Genomic DNA, 19,647 nt, shown 5'->3' on the forward strand with positions numbered 1-19,647 from the left:
AAGTGATTGATGCCCCCAGAGTACAAGCCACATTTAGCCTCCTTAGTACCAGTGCCTGCTAACAATGTGCTGTCACAGGATCCCCTCCCTTTATATGAATAGGAGGTATGTCCCAATAAAGGAGTTATGTCCCAATAAAGTGCTCCACTTCCTCTGAGATCTTCCCAGAACCAGAATAAAAAGTTAGCACTTGCCTATAAAATCTGACGAAAGCAGGGCAGCTCAGCAGGTTTGCGAGGTCCTCTCCCTCACATAACCCTGTGGAAAAAGGATAAAGCCCGAGTAATTTTGCTTAGGCTATCAGGATTAGGGCAACATGACTGTATGGGAGGCGCAGTGAGAATTATGTCCCACAAGTTCCCATTGCTCTAAAGCCACCAATGCTCTACTGAAGAGACTGATATGGACTACGGCTACACCCTAGAACAAAGCAGCACAATCTTGCACTACTTTAAAAATAATAAACTCTTGATTGAAGAATCTTTTCTAACACCTCACTTTACCACTTCCTATCACTAACGAGGCAAAGAGAATGACTGGAGTGGGAGGGAAGGGAGGAGCTATTTAACAGCTTTGCTGTGGTGCGCTTTGCCGCCTCCTGTTGACCAGGAGGTGAATATCCCACTAGTAATTACGATGATCCGTGGATTCATCATGTCTTAAAAAATAAAAAGAACCAGCCCTCATGGAATGAGCCGAGACTCTCTCATGAGGCTAAAATGCAGCAGTGACATAGGTCAAATTATAAAACTCTTTAGCCAGAGTGAATAAAAATTAACCATAGTTCTCTGACCCTTGTGTTTCCCAGAGAAACAGACAAACAAAACGGAAAACCTTAGTGTCTGCAAAAAGAACTAGGTTGTGGAACAAACCCTCCCTAAGAGGAAAAGGAATAGGGTACAGCTATTTCCTGACCAGTATACCTAATTGAAACCATTCTAGGAAGGGAAATTAACGTAAAACGCAGAGTCACAGGGGGCGGAGCTAACTCTTGATGTAGCAGGGACTTGTTTTGGTGTAGCTCCTGATCATAGCCTTAATAAAATAACTTAATTCCTGTGACCAGGTATCATATACCTGAGAAAAGTTGTATAGTTGGATGCAAGAATGCGATATCTATCCATACTGACGATCAGCGGCTGAAGTTTCAACGGCAATCCTGACCTATGCTAATCCCGCACATTTACAGCTAACTAGGCCTTAACGACCTCTCAACAGAGAATTGCGTGGCCAAAGAGGTCATATACACATCTATCTAAAGACCTAGGTAACAAAACAATTTGACAAATTCATTAATCCTGCAAAGGCAGATATACAGTACCTACGGAAAGGATCTGAAAAGCGAAATAGTTGGTACTTATCAGCCAAAATGGCGGAGACACGCTACAACGGGAGGAGACTGCTAGAAACTCTAACTAAACACCTTTTAGAGCTTGAGCGTCGGTTAATTTCAGAACTTATACCTCTGAACGAACATACCGCTAATGCTAGTGGAAAGTATGACACAAAGACATGGGAGCCGGCTCAGAACCTAGTTACACGACAAGAAGCACTTGAGACCATCACGATCCACAGCTCTCCCATAGACCGGTTCGATAAACTCTCCGCACGTCTCAACTCTGTATCGCCACTATCAAGTGAAATTCCCACTGCTCAGACTGATCTCAAGGGTGCAACGAACAGAGGACTTCAACAATGTAAGGAGAGTGGAAAAGGTATTATGCAGGTCACATACTTACCCGAACATGAAGAAGCCCTGTAGCTACGGGGCAACTCGGGAGATCCTGGAGACTTGTTTTCAGATTGGTTGTTGCAACTGACGTGTTCATTAGTGGAGCGGGTGTGGATGTGGTCTCGGAGATGGGTCCGGAATGTTCCTCTCCAGCTCCAAGGTGTGTACACCAGCCTCTGCAGCGACTTTGCCATGATCCCCTACTCAAGCGACAGTATCTGGTGACAGCCACTTGGTTTATACAAAAGGTTTGGGTGGGATAAACCCTAAATCTGTCGACAGTTACTCCATGCTGCACACTCAGCAATCTACTGTGAGACTAACTCCGATAAAAATGATATTCTTTTTCAAGTTACTGTTTTGCTTACTGTTGGCTAGACTGGCATATTTCACTATATATATCATAAATACCTTCATTTACTAAGTATTATGAATAATCTTCCTATGCTGAAATCTGAATATTTACATAACTTGTTTGAGCTTTGTTTTTGGTTCTGTTGTACTGGTTATGGGCTATTTTCTTACTATTTTTATTATCTAAGTCCTATATATATATATATATATATATATATATATATATATATATATATATATATATATATATATATATATATATATATATATATATATATATATATATATATATATATCCCATAGAGCTCTGAAGAGTTAGAAAAACCCACACATTTAAGGTTGGATACTACACTTACATTTAGTAACATAAGACCAAGATTTGAACATGATATTAAAGCATTATTCTGACATAATATAACTGGGTTTTAATCATATTGGTCATATTTCAGGTGGCCTAGCATTAGATCTGCCCTCCCTAGTTATTAGCCTACTTTGTAAACTAAGGAAATTATACCCCGGTAACCACTAGTTCTGTCTGTATCTATGCATACATATTGCCTGAGAAAGGGTACCGGGTATGGTTCTGTTCTCCATTGGTTTATTACTAAGGTCCTCACCTAGTTTCGTATACACTTTTATAGTAACCCTCTTGGGGCTGTAACAATATATTCTATATATATGATCCTAAAGCCCTTGCTCTTCATATACTGGCCACCTCCTTATATTCAATATATTACACAATCTATGATACGCAGGGGAGCTGTACTTTTTACTCTAGGCCCTGGGGTAAAGGGCCCATGCCCCTAGGTCAGAGCTATAATGTTTAGCAGTCATGTACAGCTTTGATTGCCCTTTTACTGAGGATTGCTATATATACTCATAGTTATTTATGTGTTTGCACATATAGTTGATAGGCTAATCTCTACTCATTCATCATGCACTGAAGTTCCCAGCTATTTGTGGAACCTTTAACTGAACTATAGTCACCAGCTTATATTTCAAATCTACAAGGCCCAGAATCTGAAATTAAGGTGGAGACTTGCCTCTCCCCTACCCTAGATGGTTAGCTCTGTCTTTCTAGGCTCTGAGATTCTTCAGTTTTTTCATGTTCTATAGTATGGTAAGACTATGACCCACATATGTATTGAGGGACCCATGTACCACCCTATATCATATATGTGTCCTCTAGGCAAGAATATATGCTATTTTGCTCTGCTATTAGTCTGAATGTGGTACTTAGTTGTAGTACAATATGTTTATTTAAACTATATCCAACAGAGTTTATTTTAGGTACCTTCTGGCTCACAGCCCTTGATTTGTAGGAGGAATACTGTTCCTGTTAGACTGTTCGACATGAGGCTGCATAGATGGGTTATACAGGAGTTAGGTTAATGTATCCCCAGATAGCCTTCAATAAATGACCCTCTTACCGAGGATAAGATAAACGTTATACATTTCTCTATATGATTTCATAACCCCTGTTCATATATACACTCCATTCTAGTTTTCCTCCTGGTTAAAGATATCTCCCCTCATCCTTTCCCACTCTTGAGAGAGAGCGGGTCATATCCCATATCCTTTTTTCGGCTCCGTCCAGTGGTGACAGGAACCCCTGAGGGGAGATATAACAGTTAGCCCTGACCATTTCTTTATTTTTTAATTTATTTTTTCTCTTAGTACCCCTAACCTTAGCCTCCTGAGTTTATGTTGGCTCCGTCCCCTCACCTCTCATCTTTCCCCTTCCTTACACCAATGAGCTTACTTTGAAAGCAAAGGAAACTGAATCCAATAGAAACCTTCCAATTACCTACTTTATTTCTCAACCATATTTTTTACCTGGTGATCCCAAAAAATGTTCAAGTCTAAATAGTCTCTACAGTAGAACCAATACGCTGGTTGTATTGAAAGACAGATAGAATGACAAAAGATTAATTATACTAATACTGTTATGTTTATTATGTATATTTATTTTTGGTGGATCATCTAAATACATCTAGACTGTATTAAACTACCGATGATTGGAATGCATAAGCGTTACTTAATAACCCCTTCCCTTAAAACAAGAAAAATAAGATTCACTGATTGAGACCCATGAGAGGTCTTGTACTGTTTTCAGTTACCTTATTTGACTTATTTTACTCTTTATATCTTATAAATGTCCAAGAGTGGCCTTGTAGCTCTTCAGAAGGTAAATAATCTGATAGGCATAACTTACACATCTTGATCTCACAAATGTTTGTAACTTGAGATGATGTTTTGGAATAATTTATTTGTATAATATGTATTGATATTTCACTATTGTATGCCTTAAAGTGAATCTCAATAAAACTATTTTAAAAAAAAAAAAACCTTGGAAAAAATAAGGTAAGGGGACCATAAAGCAACGCTGAGAGTTCAGAGATTCTCTTAGTAAAAACAAAACCTTCCAAGATAACATCTTGATATCTAAGGAATGTATAGGCTAAAACAGGGCCTGATGCCAGGCTAAAAGAACAAGGTTAAGACTCCTAAGTGGAGCAACTGATTTAACATAGGCCTGATGCTGACCCAGGCCTGACAAAAAGATTTGACAGCCAGAAATAACATAACTTGGCTTTTCCATTTGATATTGGTCTATTAACATTCATTGTTAATGGTAGACATATTGTACATTTACCACGTCCATGAGACACCCTGTCACCTCCTCCTTGCACTAGAGGTAAAGAGAATGACTGGGGGATTGTGGGTAGGAAGTGATATTTAACAGCTTTGCTGTGGTGCTCTTTGCCTCCTCCTGCTGGCCAGGAGTGATATTCCCAACAGTAATTGATGATGATCCGTGGACTCACCGTGTCATAAGATTTAAAGTGACAGCGTAATTTCTTTCTAAATTCCATCAGAGCGAATTTGCGCCCAAAATAATATCCCTAAATAAGGACCTCTACACCTCAGACAGTCTGAGGTGCCCTACCTGACCCTCCGGAGTAAAACCAATATTGCGAATCAAAGGATTATCCTGCCGATCGGATGATCACAGGAGAGGCCGATACAGAAGACGCCGCTCCGCTCGGAGTCTGTGAAAGGAAGAGCAGGGAGTCATGTGACCGGCCAAAAGAAACTGTGCAACAAAAGCAAAAGCACATGTTTCTGTACACTGCTGTGTAAGACCAGGAATGCTAAAGTGAAACTAATGCAAGTCCCTCAAATCAGTCCCACAACAGAGCCTCAATAAGCATTAATGAGCAACAGAATAAAAAATTACATTCTAAGGTATCTCCTCCATACACTATAAGGGAAGATTAAACCCCAAGTCTCCTGTCACATACAATAAGTGCCTGCACAGTGCCTAAGTAAATCCTCTATTAAGGATTAAGTGTGTCCCAAATAAATACTGCAGTGAAATCCTCAGAAGTGAAAGTCTCCAAGACCTAGAAGACAAAAGCACTTACCTGCAAATCCAGCTGTCCGACAGGAAGACAGCTCACAAGGCATGAAAGGACACAAACTCCTTACAGAGACTTGTAGAAAAAGAAAGAACAGAGTAACCAACACTGGCTTTCTACACCAAGGGCAGCAAATATGAAAGAAGACTAAGCAAGGACCACCTCACCACTTTCCAACTGCTTAAAAGCCACCACTACTTTTACTCAAGAGATTGACATGGACACAGCTAAACCCAAATCCTTACTTGCAGGGAAAAGTACTCGAAAAAGGAATCAATATCTTCAAACACTGAACTTCACCTCCTCCATTGACAGAGGCAAAGAGAATGACTGGGGGTTATGGGTAAGGTGTGACACTTAACAGCTTTGCTGGGGTGCTCTTTGCCTCCTGCTGTTGGCCAGGAGTGAATATCCCACTAGTAATTGGAATGATGTTGTGGACTCTCCATGTCTTAGGAAAGAAATGATTATATCACCATTATTTTTTTTGTTATAAATTTTAACAGGTGGGTTTGCAAATGTGAACAAATACTATACTTTAACTCTTCTATTTAAATTTAAAAAACACAAGGCTGAGAATTTTCACTAGCCTTAGACAAGTCAGAAATTGCAGAAGACAGTAAACATTCTGTCCATATATAAACATATATATTTATTTTAAGGGTTTGTATATGAAACCATTAAGGCTTGGGACGTTTGAGGAGAAAGCTGTGGCATTACCTGAACAGCATCATCCTGAGAGACATTAGGCTCAGAAACAAATAATTTATCTTTACATTTCAATGTCTTTTCTAAACATAAGGAACACAATTGCATAGGTAAAACAATTTGGGCCTCTAAACACAATAAGCATTTACCATAGGAACAGACTACTGCTCCATGTCCATAGCAGAAAAACTTCCTAAACATTAAAGGAAGGACAATTATTTAAAAATGACGCTGTCACTTTAAATTGTAATTCCATCAGAGCGAATTTGCGTCCAGAATAATACCCCTATATAAGGACCTCTACACCTCAGACAGTCTGAGGTGCCCTACCTGACCCTCCGGAGTAAAACCAATATTGCGAATCAGCTTTGCTGGGGTGCTCTTGGCCTCCTTCTGCTGGCCAGGAGTGGATATCCCACTAGTAATTGGATTGATGTCGTGGACTCATGTATTTTAAGGGTTTGTTCTGCCTTAATTAATCTAAAGACAAGCCAGTTGTAAATGCATGTCTTACTATGTGAAGGTGAAAAGTATACAGTTACAATTTTATACAAGACACTGGTACTTCTGACCTATAAAACAGTTGATGTAGTCTTTTTTCATCTTATCAAGTCCAATTTCTAACAGCATCCTGATGGGTGCAAGACCTGAAAGAGAAATGCTCGGCATATTTCCATGATAGGACTGCTGAATAAGTTTGCTGAGAGTGCTGTTACTCCCACGATGGATCTAGAAGAGGCAGAAAGACAATAGTCCAAAATAATTTTTTACAGCAGATCAGATACATAGTTTACTTAAAGGGACAGTCTACAGCTTAGTCATCTTAAAGTCTTACATTAGATTGAGCTGCAAATAGCCTCTTGAACCCCTTTCTATATCACACAGCAGGAGCAGTACAAAAGTTATTTTAAAACAAATATTGTATCTGGCCACTTTAAAATGGCTGCCAAGCTCAGCCCACTGATGACATCACAATCTGGGCTGCATATGGCGTCTAATCACAAAAAGCTCCCTAGTTGAATTCAACAGACTTTCAATGCTACCAGCAGAGTGCCTAGATGCAGCCCAGATCATGATGCCATCAGTGGGCAGAGCTTGGCAGCCTTTTCAAATTAGTCAGAAACAATATTCATTTTAAATGAACTTTTTTACTGTTCCTGATGCATAATATAGAAAGGGGAGCAGGAGGCTATTTGCGGCTTAATCTAAGGTAAGACTTTAAGATGACTAAAGTGTAGACTGTCCCTTTAAATTGTTTACTGTTTTCTCACACATAGCAAAAACACAAATTTATTCTTACCTGATAAATCCCATTCTATCTTGTTGGTAAGAGTCCATAGTTTCTTAATGTTGGGGATTCATCACCTGACCACCAGGAGGAGGCCGAGACACCCTACACCAGAGCTTAATATCCCTCCTACTTCCCTGACCCTCCCATTATTTTGTACAGCCAAGATAGGAAGAAGAAGTAAGAAAGACAGTAGAGCAAACTAGAACTGCCAAAACTAAGAAAAAGGTGGGTTTGTGGACTCTCACCAACAAGAAAGGAATTTATCATCAAGTAAGAAAAAGTTCTGTTGTCTTTCTTAACGGGACATGATACCCAAATTTCTTCTTTCATGATTCAGATAGAGCATGCAATTTTAAAAAACTTTTCAATGTATTTCTATTATTGAATTTGCTTCGAGATTGGTGGCTGTACATATATGCCTCGTGCCTTTGGCTTTCAGCTAGCTCCCATTAGTGCATTATTGCTACTTCAACAAAGGATACCAATAGAATGAAGCAAATTAGATCATATTTGTAAATTGAAAAGTTGTGTATGATCTATTTGATTCTTGAAAGAAACATTTTGGGTTTCCTGTTCTTTTAAATTGGTGAGAGTCCATGATTTCTTACTGTTGGGAACTAACACCCAAGCTGTTAAGTCCACAAGGAAAATAGGTGGAAAAACAAAGAAAAGCAGGCACATATTTACCAGGAACCAAACCCTGAAGAACCTTCCTACAGAAATCTGCCTCCACCGAGGCAAATACATCGAAGTGATAACATTAGGTAAAGGCATGTAAAGATGACCAAGTTGCAGCCTTGTAAATGTGTTCTATTGAAGTCTAATGTTTAAAAGCCCAATATATAGAAGAACGACAAGTTAAATCAGCTGTAATTCGAAAAGGTGGCGATTGTCCCGTCTCCAAGTAAGCCCTGTGACTCAAACCCTTTAACTATAAATTTCAGGGTAAGCAAAATCGCTTTCATTGCCACCCTGATGGTTGATATATGCTACTGCAGTGATGTTCTCTGACTAAAGCAAATGAAAGGAACCAATTTGAGAAGGGGCTAATGCTTGGAGAGCTGCAGTTCTAAGAAATTTATTGGTAGCCTCGCCTTCTGAGGTGACCAAACTCTCTGAGATCTTTAAGAGCCCCAGACTGCTCCCAAACCTGACAGAATGGCGTCCATGGTAATTAGTTCCCATGACAGCTGCAGAAAATTCATCCCTTGAGACACCAGAATAGGGGATGTCCACCAAGAAAGAGACTGTTTGACTACCTGATCCAACTGAATTAGTTGTGACAAGTTGGTGTGATCCCCATTCCACTGATGTAGCATGCAACACTGTAGTGGATGTAGATGGAATCTTGCAAATGGAATGGAATGTGATGCTGCCACCATCAGACCCACAACCTCCATACACTAGGCCACAGAAGCCCGAGATATGGACTGTAACTTTTGTCAAGCCGATTGTAGCTTTAACTTAATTTATGTAAGAACTTACCTGATAAATTCATTTCTTTCATATTGGTAAGAGTCCATGAGCTAGTGACGTATGGGATATACATTCCTACCAGGAGGGGCAAAGTTTCCCAAACCTCAAAATGCCTATAAATACCACACCCACAATTCAGTTTAACGAATAGCCAAGAAGTGGGGTGATAAGAAAGGAGCGAAAGCATCAACAAGGAATTGGAATAATTGTGCTTTATACAAAAAAATCATAACCACCACAAAAAGGGTGGGCCTCATGGACTCTTGCCAATATGAAAGAAATGAATTTATCAGGTAAGTTCTTACATAAATTATGTTTTCTTTCATGTAATTGGCAAGAGTCCATGAGCTAGTGACGTATGGGATAGCAAATACCCAAGATGTGGAACTCCACGCAAGAGTCACTAGAGAGAGAGGGATAAAAATAAAGACCGCCAATTCCGCTGAAAAAAGAATCCACAAACCAAATCAAAAAGGTTTTAATCTTATAATGAAAAAAAAATAAATTATAAGCAGAAGAATCAAACTGAAACAGCTGCCTGAAGAACTTTTCTACCAAAAACTTCTTCTGAAGAAGAAAAAACATCAAAATGGTAGAATTTTGTAAAAGTATGCAAAGAAGACCAAGTTGCTGCTTTGCAAATCTGATCAACAGAAGCGTCATTCTTAAAAGCCCAGGAAGTAGAAACTAACCTAGTAGAATGAGCCGTAATCCTCTGAGGCGGGGATTTACCGGACTCCAAATAAGCATGATGAATCAAAAGCTTTAACCAAGAAGCCAAAGAAATGGCAGAAGCTTTCTGACCTTTCCTAGAACCAGAAAAGATAACAAATAGACTAAAAGTCTTTCTGAAATCTTTAGTAGCTTCAACACAATATTTCAAAGCTCTTACCACATCCAAAGATCTTTCCAAAGAATTCTTAGGATTAGGACACAACGAAGGGACAACAATTTCTCTACTAATGTTGTTGGAATTCACAACCTTAGGTAAAAATTTAAATGAAGTCCGCAAAACCGCCTTATCCTAATGAAAAATCAGAAAAGGAGACTCACAAGAAAGAGCAGATAATTCAGAAACTCTTCTAGCAGAAGAGATAGCCAAAAGAAACAAAACTTTCCAAGAAAGTAATTTAATGTCCAGAGAATGCATAGGCTCAAACGGAGGAGCCTGTAAAGCTCTCAAAACCAAATTAAGACTCCAAGGAAGAGAGATTGACTTAATGACATGCTTGATACGAACCAAAGCCTGTACAAAACAATGAATGTCAGGAAGATTAGCAATTTTTCTGTGAAACAGAACAGAAAGAGCAGAGATTTGTCCTTTCAAGGATCTTGCAGACAAACCCTTATCCAAACCATCCTGAAGAAACAGTAAAATTCTAGGAATTCTAAAAGAATGCCAAGAGAACCTAGGAGAAGAACACCATGAAATGTAAGTCTTCCAAACTCGGTAATAAATCTTTCTAGACACAGATTTACGAGCCTGTAACCTAGTATTGATCACTGAGTCAGAGAAACCTCTATGACTAAGCGTTCAATCTCCATACCTTCAAATTTAATGATTTGAGATCCTGATGGAAAAACGGACCTTGAGATAGAAGGTCTGACCTTAACGGAAGTGGCCAAGGTTGGCAACTGGACATCCGAACAAGATCCGCATACCAAAACCTCTGTGGCCATGCTGGAGCCACCAGCAGCACAAACGAACGCTCCATTATGATTTTGGAAATCACTCTTGGAAGAAGAACCAGAGGCAAAAGATATAAGCAGGTTGATAATTCCAAGGAAGTGACAACGCATCCACTGCTTCTCTCCTCAGAAGAGGCCAAAACTGAAGAGCTCTGAGAATCGCACGGAGTTCCAAAATATTGATTGGCAATCTCGCCTCATGAGATTTCCAAACCCCCTGCGCTGTCAGAGATCCCCAGACAGCTCCCCAACCTGAAAGACTCGCATCTGTTGAAATCACAGTCCAGTTTGGACGAAGAAAGGAGGCCCCCTGAACCAAACGGTGGTGATCTAACCACCAAGTCAGAGATAGTCGAGTATTGGGATTTAAGGATATCAATTGTGATATTTTTGTATAATCCCTGCACCATTGGTTCAGCATACAAAACTGAAGAGGTCTCATGTGAAAATGAGCAAAGGGGATTGCGTCCGATGCTGCAGTCATGAGACCTAAGACCTCCATGCACATAGCTACTGAAGGGAATGACTGAGACTGAAGGTTCCGACAAGCTGAAACCAATTTCAGAGACAAAGTCATGGATACTGAATCTATTTGGAATCCTAAAAAGGTTACCCTTGTCTGAGGGATCAAGAAACTTTTTGGTAAATTGATCCTCCAACCATGTTTTTGAAGAAACAACACTAGTTGATTCGTGTGAGATTCTGCAGAATGTAAAGACTGAGCAAGTACCAAGATATTGTCCAAATAAGGAAACACCGCAATACCCTGCTCTCTGATTACAGAGAGAAGGGCACCGAGAAACTTTGAAAAGATCCTTGGAGCTGTTGCTAGGCCAAAAGGAAGAGCAACAAATTGGTAATGCTTGTCTAGAAAAGAGAATCTCAGAAACTGATAGTGATCTGGATGAATTGGAATACGAAGATAAGCATCCTGTAAATCTATTGTGGACATATAATGCCCTTGCTGAACAAAAGGCAGAATAGTCCTTATAGTCACCATTTTGAATGTTGGTATTCTTACATAACTATTCAAAAATTTTAGATCCAGAACTGGTCTGAAAGAATTCTCTTTCTTTGGTACAATGAACAGATTTGAATAAAACCCCAGACCCTGTTCCAGATATGGAACTGGCACCATTACCCCACATGACTCCAGGTCTGAAACACACTTCAGGAAAGCCTGAGCCTTTACTGGGTTCACAGGAATGCGTGAGAGAAAGAACTTTCTCACAGGAGGTCTTACCTTGAAACCTATTCTGTACCCTTGAAAAACAATGTTCTGAATCCAATGATTTTGAATCGAATTGATCCAAACATCTTTGAGAAATCGAAGTCTGCCCCCTACCAGATGTGCTGGAATGAGGGCCGCACCTTCTTGCGGACTTGGGGGCTGGTTTGGATTTTCTAAAAGGCTTGGATTTATTCCAGACTGGAGAAGGCTTCCAAATGGAAACTGTTCCTTTAGGGGAAGGGTCAGGCTTCTGTTCCTTATTCTGACGAAAGGAACGAAAACGGATAGCAGCCCTAAATTTACACTTATATTTTTTATCCTGAGGCAAAAAAGCTCCCTTCCCCCCAGTGACAGTTGAAATTATAGAATCCAACTGAGAACCAAACAATTTATTACCTTGGAAAGAAAGAGATAGCAACGTTGACTTAGAAGTCATATCCGCATTCCAAGATTTAAGCCATAAAGCTCTTCTAGCTAAAATAGCTAAAGACATATACCTGACATCAATTCTAATGATATCAAAAACAGAATTTAGGTTTACCTGATAAATTTCTTTCTCCAACGGTGTGTCCGGTCCACGGCTTCATCCTTACTTGTGGGATATTCTCTTCCCCTACAGGAAATGGCAAAGAGAGCACCCAGCAAGAGCTGTCCATATAGCCCCCCCTCTGGCTCCGCCCCCCAGTCATTCGACCGACGGTTAGGAGAAAAAGGAGAAACTATAGGGTGCCATGGTGACTGTAGTGTATAAAGAAAGACATTTTTCAAACCTGATTAAAAACCAGGGCGGGCCGTGGACCGGACACACCGTTGGAGAAAGAAATTTATCAGGTAAACATTGGTGTGTCCGGTCCACGGCTTCATCCTTACTTGTGGGAACCAATACCAAAGCTTTAGGACACTGATGAAGGGAGGGAGCAAACCAGGTTACCTAAACGGAAGGCACCACGGCTTGCAAAACATTTCTCCCAAAAATAGCCTCCGAAGAAGCATAAGTATCAAATTTGTAAAATTTGGCAAAAGTATGCAGAGAAGACCAAGTCGCTGCCTTACAGATCTGATCAACAGAAGCCTCGTTCTTGAAAGCCCATGTGGAAGCCACAGCTCTAGTAGAATGAGCTGTAATTCGTTCAGGAGGCTGCCGTCCGGCAGTCTCATAAGCCAATCGGATGATGCTTTTTAGCCAGAAAGAAAGAGAGGTAGCAGTAGCTTTCTGCCCTCTCCTCTTACCAGAATACACAACAAACAAGGATGATGTCTGTCTGAAATCCTTTGTTGCTTCTAAATAGAACTTTAAAGCACGGACCACATCTAGATTGTGTAACAAGCGTTCCTTCCTTGAAACTGGATTCGGACACAGAGAAGGAACAACAATTTCCTGGTTAATATTCCTGTTGGAAACGACCTTTGGAAGAAAACCAGGCTTGGTACGTAAAACTACCTTATCTGTATGGAATACCAGATAGGGAGAAGTACACTGCAAAGCAGATAATTCAGAAACTCTTCTAGCAGAAGAAATAGCAACCAAAAACAGAACTTTCCAAGATAGTAACTTAATATCTATGGAATGCATGGGTTCAAACGGAACCCCCTGAAGAACTGAAAGAACTAAATTTAGACTCCATGGAGGAGTCATGGGTCTGTAAACAGGCTTTATTCTAACTAACGCCTGTACATCTGGCATTGCTGCCAGACGCTTGTGTAACAAAACAGACAGAGCAGATATCTGTCCTTTTAAGGAACTAGCTGACAAACCTTTATCCAGACCTTCTTGGAGAAAGGAAAGTATCCTAGGAATTTTAATTTTACTCCAAGGGAATCCCTTGGATTCACACCAACGGATATATTTTTGCCATATCTTATGGTAAATCTCCCTAGTTACAGGTTTTCTGGCTTGAACCAGAGTACCTATGATTGTATCTAAAATCCCACGCTTAGATAGAATCAAGCGTTCAATTTCCAAGCAGTCAGTTGGAGAGAGACTAGATTTGGATGTTCGAACGGACCTTGTACTAGAAGATCCTCCCTCAAAGGTAGCTTCCATGGTGGAGCCGATGACATATTCACCAGGTCTGCATACCAAGTCCTGTGTGGCCACGCAGGGGCTATTAGAATCACGGAGGCCTGCTCCTGTTTGATCCTGGCTACAAGCCTGGAAAGGAGAGGGAACGGTGGAAATACATAAGCTAGGTTGAACGACCAAGGCGCCACTAATGCATCCACCAGTGTCGCCTTGGGATCCCTGGATCTGGACCCGTATCGAAGAACCTTTGCGTTCTGGCGAGACGCCATCGGATCCATATCTGGAATGCCCCATAGTTGAGTTAACTGGGCAAAAACCTCCGGGTGGAGTTCCCACTCCCCCGGATGAAAAGTCTGACGACTCAAATAATCCGCCTCCCAGTTGTCCACTCCTGGGATGTGAATTGCAGATAGGTGGCAGGAGTGATCCTCCGCCCATTTGATGATCTTGGATACCTCTCTCATCGCTAAGGAACTCTTTGTTCCCCCCTGATGATTGATGTACGCTACAGTCGTCATGTTGTCCGACTGGAACCTTATGAATTTGGCCTTTGCTAGGTGAGGCCATGCCAGGAGCGCATTGAATATCGCTCTCAGTTCTAAAATGTTAATCGTAAGAAGAGACTCTTCTCGAGACCATAGACCTTGAGCTTTCAGAGAGTCCCAGACCGCACCCCAGCCTAAGAGACTGGCGTCTGTCATGACAATGACCCATTCTGGTCTGCGGAAACTCATTCCCTGAGACAGGTGACCATGAGACAACCACCAGCGGAGAGAATCCCTGGTTACCTGGTCTACTTGAATCTGGGGAGACAAGTCTGCATAGTCCCCATTCCACTGATTGAGCATGCACAGTTGTAATGGTCTTAGATGAATTCAAGCAAAAGGAACTATGTCCATTGCTGCAACCATCAATCCTACTACTTCCATGCACTGAGCTATGGAAGGCTGAAGAATAGAGTGAAGAACTTGACAAGTGTTTAGAAGCTTTGACTTTCTGACCTCTGTCAGGAAGATCTTCATTTCTAAAGAATCTATTATTGTTCCCAAAACGGGAACTCTTGTTGACGGAGACAGGGAACTCTTTTCTACGTTCACCTTCCACCCGTGAGATCTGAGAAAGGCTAGAACAATGTCTGTATGAGCCTTTGCCTTGGAAAGAGACGACGCTGGGATTAGAATGTCGACTAGGTAAGGTGCTACAGCAATGCCCCTCGGTCGTAGAACCGCTAGAAGGGACCCTAGCACCTTTGTGAAGATTCTGGGAGCAGTGGCTAAACCGAACGGAAGAGCCACGAACTGGTAATGTTTGTCCATGAAGGCGAACCTCAGGAACTGATGATGATCTTTGTGGATAGGAATATGCAGGTACGCATCCTTTAAGTCCACGGTAGTCATATATTGACCCTCCTGGATTGTTGGTAAAATTGTCCGAATGGTTTCCATTTTGAATGATGGAACTCTGAGGAATTTGTTTAGAATTTTTAGATCCAGAATTGGCCTGAAAGTTCCCTCTTTTTTGGGAACTACAAACAGGTTTGAGTAAAAACCCAGACCTTGTTCCGCTGTTGGAACTGGGTTTATCACTCCCATTTTTAATAGGTCTCCTACGCAATGTAAGAATGCCTGTCTCTTTATCTGGTCTGAAGATAAGCGAGACACGTGGAACCTTCCCCTTGGAGGAAGTTCCTTGAACTCTAGAATATACCCCTGAGAGACTATTTCTAGTGCCCAGGGATCCTGAACGTCTCTTGCCCAAGCCTGAGCGAAGAGAGAAAGTCTGCCCCCTACTAGATCCGGTCCCGGATCGGGGGCTACCCCTTCATGCTGTCTTGGTAGCAGCAGCAGGCTTCTTGGCCTGTTTACCCTTGTTCCAGCCTTGCAATGGTTTCCATTCTGAACAAATATCTTTTTTAGCAATCCTTCCAATTTTTTATCCATAGGATCTTTAAAAGCGCAACTGTCCTCAATAGGAATAGTTGTGTGCTTAGCTAACGTTGACACTGCCCCCTCAACCTTAGGAACCGTTTGCCATGCGTCCCTTCTGGGGTCAACAATGGGGAACATTTTCTTGAATATAGGAGGTGGAACAAAAGGTATACCTGGCTTTTCCCACTCCTTAGTCACTATATCCGCCACCCGCTTGGGTATCGGAAAGGCATCAGCGTGCACTGGGACCTCTAAGAATTTGTCCATCTTGCACAATTCCTCTGGAATTACCAAAGAATCACAGTCATCAAGAGTAGTTAGGACCTCCTTAAGCAGGGTTCGGAGATGTTCTAACTTAAATTTAAATGTTACGACATCAGTGTCTGCCTGCTGAGAAACTTTTCCTGAATCAGAAATTTCCCCCTCAGACAGGCCCTCCCTCACTGCCAATTCAGATTGATGTGAGGTTATAACTGATAAATTGTCCTCAGCGCCAACCTGCTCATCTTCTGTATTTAAAACTGAGCTGTCACGCTTTCTAGGGTAGGATGGCAGTTTGGATAACAGATTTGCTATAGAATTATCCATTACTGCTGTCAACTGTTGCATAGTAACAAGCATTGGCGCGCTAGATGTACTAGGTATCGCCTGCGCGGGCAAAACTGGTGTTGACACAGAAGGAGAGGATGAGGAACTATCCCCACTACCTTCATTAGAAGAATCATCTTGGGCAATCTTATTCAATGTGGCAGTACTGTCCATACTTTGTTTGGACGCTATGACACAATTTGCACAAACATTAATTGGGGGAACCACCTTGGCTTTCATACACACAGAACATAAGCCATCTGAAGGTATAGACATGTTAGACAGAATTTGGCAGGCTAATAATGCAATAAAAGCGTTTTTAAAGAAAAGCGTTACTGTCCCTTTAAATAATAAACAGGCACACTTTATTTCTGATATATTGAAAAACAATGAAGGCAATGTCAGATTTTTACAAAATTTTTACCCCAGAGTCCTAAAGCCTTGAAAGTATTGCACACCAAGTTTCAAGACTTTAACCCTTAAAATGAGCAAACCGGAGCTATTTGTTCAATTAGACAATTTTAATACACTACAATCACAGCCACAGCCTTGCTGCGGCTTTTTACCTTCCCTGAGAGTTATTCAGCAATGAAATAAACCTTCCAGAGTCCGTTTTAGTATACCACAGGACCCCTCACATGAAGCTGCATGCACTGCCATGGAAGTAAACTGCACGAAAACGGGGCCTCCTTCCTCTGCATACCAGAGTGAAGGGGCCTTCCTGACTGAAATAGCCATCTAACTCAATGCCAGGCGATAAAAATGTTCCCAAAAGTGCTTTTAAGTGCACAAAACACACTAAATGCCATTAAAATATGAAATAAAACAATCGATTTAGCCCACAATAGTGTCAACCAGTGCAGAGCCCATTTGTAAGCCTTAATCTGTTATGAGTCTAAGAAAATGGCTTACTTACCCCTTAAGGGAAAACTGACAGTCTTCTACCATTAACATGTCTTGTTAGAAATATGACTGATCATACCTTGAGCAGAAAAGTCTGCAAACTGTTCCCCCCAACTGAAGTTCTCTGGGCTCAACAGTCCTGCGTGGGAACAGCAATTGATTTTAGTTACTGCTGCTAAAATCATACTCCTCTTTAAACAGAACTCTTCATCCCTTTCTGTTTTAGAGTAAATAGTACAAACCGGCACTAAAATAACAAACTCTTGATAGAAGAATAAAAAACTACAACTAACACCACATACTCTTTACCATCCCCGTGGAGATGCTACTTGTTCGGAGCGGCAAAGAGAATGACTGGGGGGCGGAGCTAGAGGGGGAGCTATATGGACAGCTCTTGCTGGGTGCTCTCTTTGCCATTTCCTGTAGGGGAAGAGAATATCCCACAAGTAAGGATGAAGCCGTGGACCGGACACATCACAAATGAAATTATTAGCATGTCGAATTAGCTTAACAATGCTATACACATTATGATCTGGTACTTGTTGGGCTAAAGCCTCCAACCAAAAAGTTGAAGCTGCAGCAACATCAGCCAAAGAAATAGCAGGCCTAAGAAGATGACCTGAACATAAAAATGCCTTCCTTAGATAAGATTCAAGCTTCCTATCTAAAGGATCTTTAAAAGAAGTACTATCTGCCGTAGGAATAGTAGTACGTTTAGCAAGAGTAGAGATAGCCCCATCAACTTTGGGGATTTTTTCCCAAAACTCCAATCTATCAGACGGCAAAGGGTACAGTCTCTTAAACCTTAAAGAAGGAGTAAATGAAGTACCCAAACTATTCCATTCCCTAGAAATTACATCTGAAATAGCATCAGGAACTGGAAAAAGCTCTGGAATAACTACATGAGGTTTAAAAACCGAATTTAAACGTTTACTGGTTTTAATATCAAGAGGACTAGACTCCTCCATATCTAATGCAATCAACACCTCTTTTAATAAAGAACGAATAAACTCCATTTTAAATAAATATGAAGATTTGTCAGTGTCAATATCTGAGGCAGAATCTTCTGAACCAGATAGATCCTCATCAGAGATAGATAAATCAGAATGCTGGCGGTCATTTAAAAATTCATCTAATTTATGAGAAGTTTTAAAAACATAATTTATGTAAGAACTTACCTAATAAATTAATTTCTTTCATATTGGCAAGAGTCCATGAGCTAATGACATATGGAATATACAATCCTACCAGGAGGGGCAAAGTTTCCCAAACCTCAAAATGCCTATAAATACACCCACAATTCAGTTTAACGAATAGCCAAGCAGTGGGGTGATAAAGAAAGGAGTAGAAAGCATCAACAAAGGAAATTTGGAAATAATTGTGCTTAATACAAAAAATCATAACCACCATAAAAAGGGTGGGCCTCATGGACTCTTGCCAATATGAAAGAAATTAATTTAACAGGTAAGTTCTTACATAAATTATGTTTTCTTTCATGTAATTGGCAAGAATCCATGAGCTAGTGACATATGGGATATCAATACCCAAGATGTGGAGTCTTCCACTCAAGAGTCACTAGAGAGGGAGGGAATAAAATAAAACAGCCATATACCGCTGAAAAAATTAGTCCACAATCCAAAAAAATAAGTTTATTTCCAATTGAAAGAAAAAAACTTAAATCAAAAGCAGAAGAATCAAACTGAATCAGCTGCCTGAAGAACTTTTCTACCAGAAACTGCTTCCGAAAAAACAAATACATCAAAACGGTAGAAATTAGTAAATGTATGCAAAGAGGACCAAGTTGCTGCTTTGCAACTCTGATCAACTGAAGCTTCATTCTTAAAAGCCCATGAAGTGGAGACTGATCTAGTAGAATGAGCTGTAATTCTCTGAGTCGGGGCTTGACCCGACTCCAAATAAGCTTGATGAATCAAAAGCTTTAACCAAGAGGCCAAGGAAATAGCAGAGGCCTTCTGACCTTTCCTAGGAAAATATAACAAATAGACTAGAAGTCTTCCTGAAATCTTTAGTAGCTTCAACATAATATTTCAAAACTCTCACCACATCCAAAGAATGTAAGGATCTTTCTAAAGGATTCTTAGGATTAGGACACAAGGAAGGGACAACAATTTCTCTACTAATGTTGTTGGAATTCACAACCTTAGGTAAAACTTCAAAAGAAGTCTGCAAAACCGCCTTATCCTGATGAAAAATCAGAAAAGGAAATTCACAAGAAAGAGCAGATAGCTCAGAAACTCTTCTAGCAGAAGAGATGGCCAAAAGCAACAACACTTTCCAAGAA

The 19,647-nt window shown here is 40.6% G+C and overlaps 1 protein-coding gene across 1 annotated transcript in view; it reads right to left on the reverse strand.

Annotated features, from left to right (window-relative positions):
* ZWILCH (zwilch kinetochore protein) overlaps positions 1-19,647 on the reverse strand; it is a 208,947-nt gene that overhangs the window by 22,341 nt on the left and 166,959 nt on the right. Inside the window, exon 13 of the mRNA XM_053718525.1 lies at positions 6,789-6,945. Within this exon, the coding sequence (XP_053574500.1) occupies positions 6,789-6,945 (157 nt within the window). The remainder of the gene's footprint in view (positions 1-6,788; positions 6,946-19,647) is intronic.

The sequence above is a fragment of the Bombina bombina genome, chromosome 6 (genome assembly GCF_027579735.1).
Source record: "Bombina bombina isolate aBomBom1 chromosome 6, aBomBom1.pri, whole genome shotgun sequence".
NCBI classification, from domain to species: domain Eukaryota; kingdom Metazoa; phylum Chordata; class Amphibia; order Anura; family Bombinatoridae; genus Bombina; species Bombina bombina.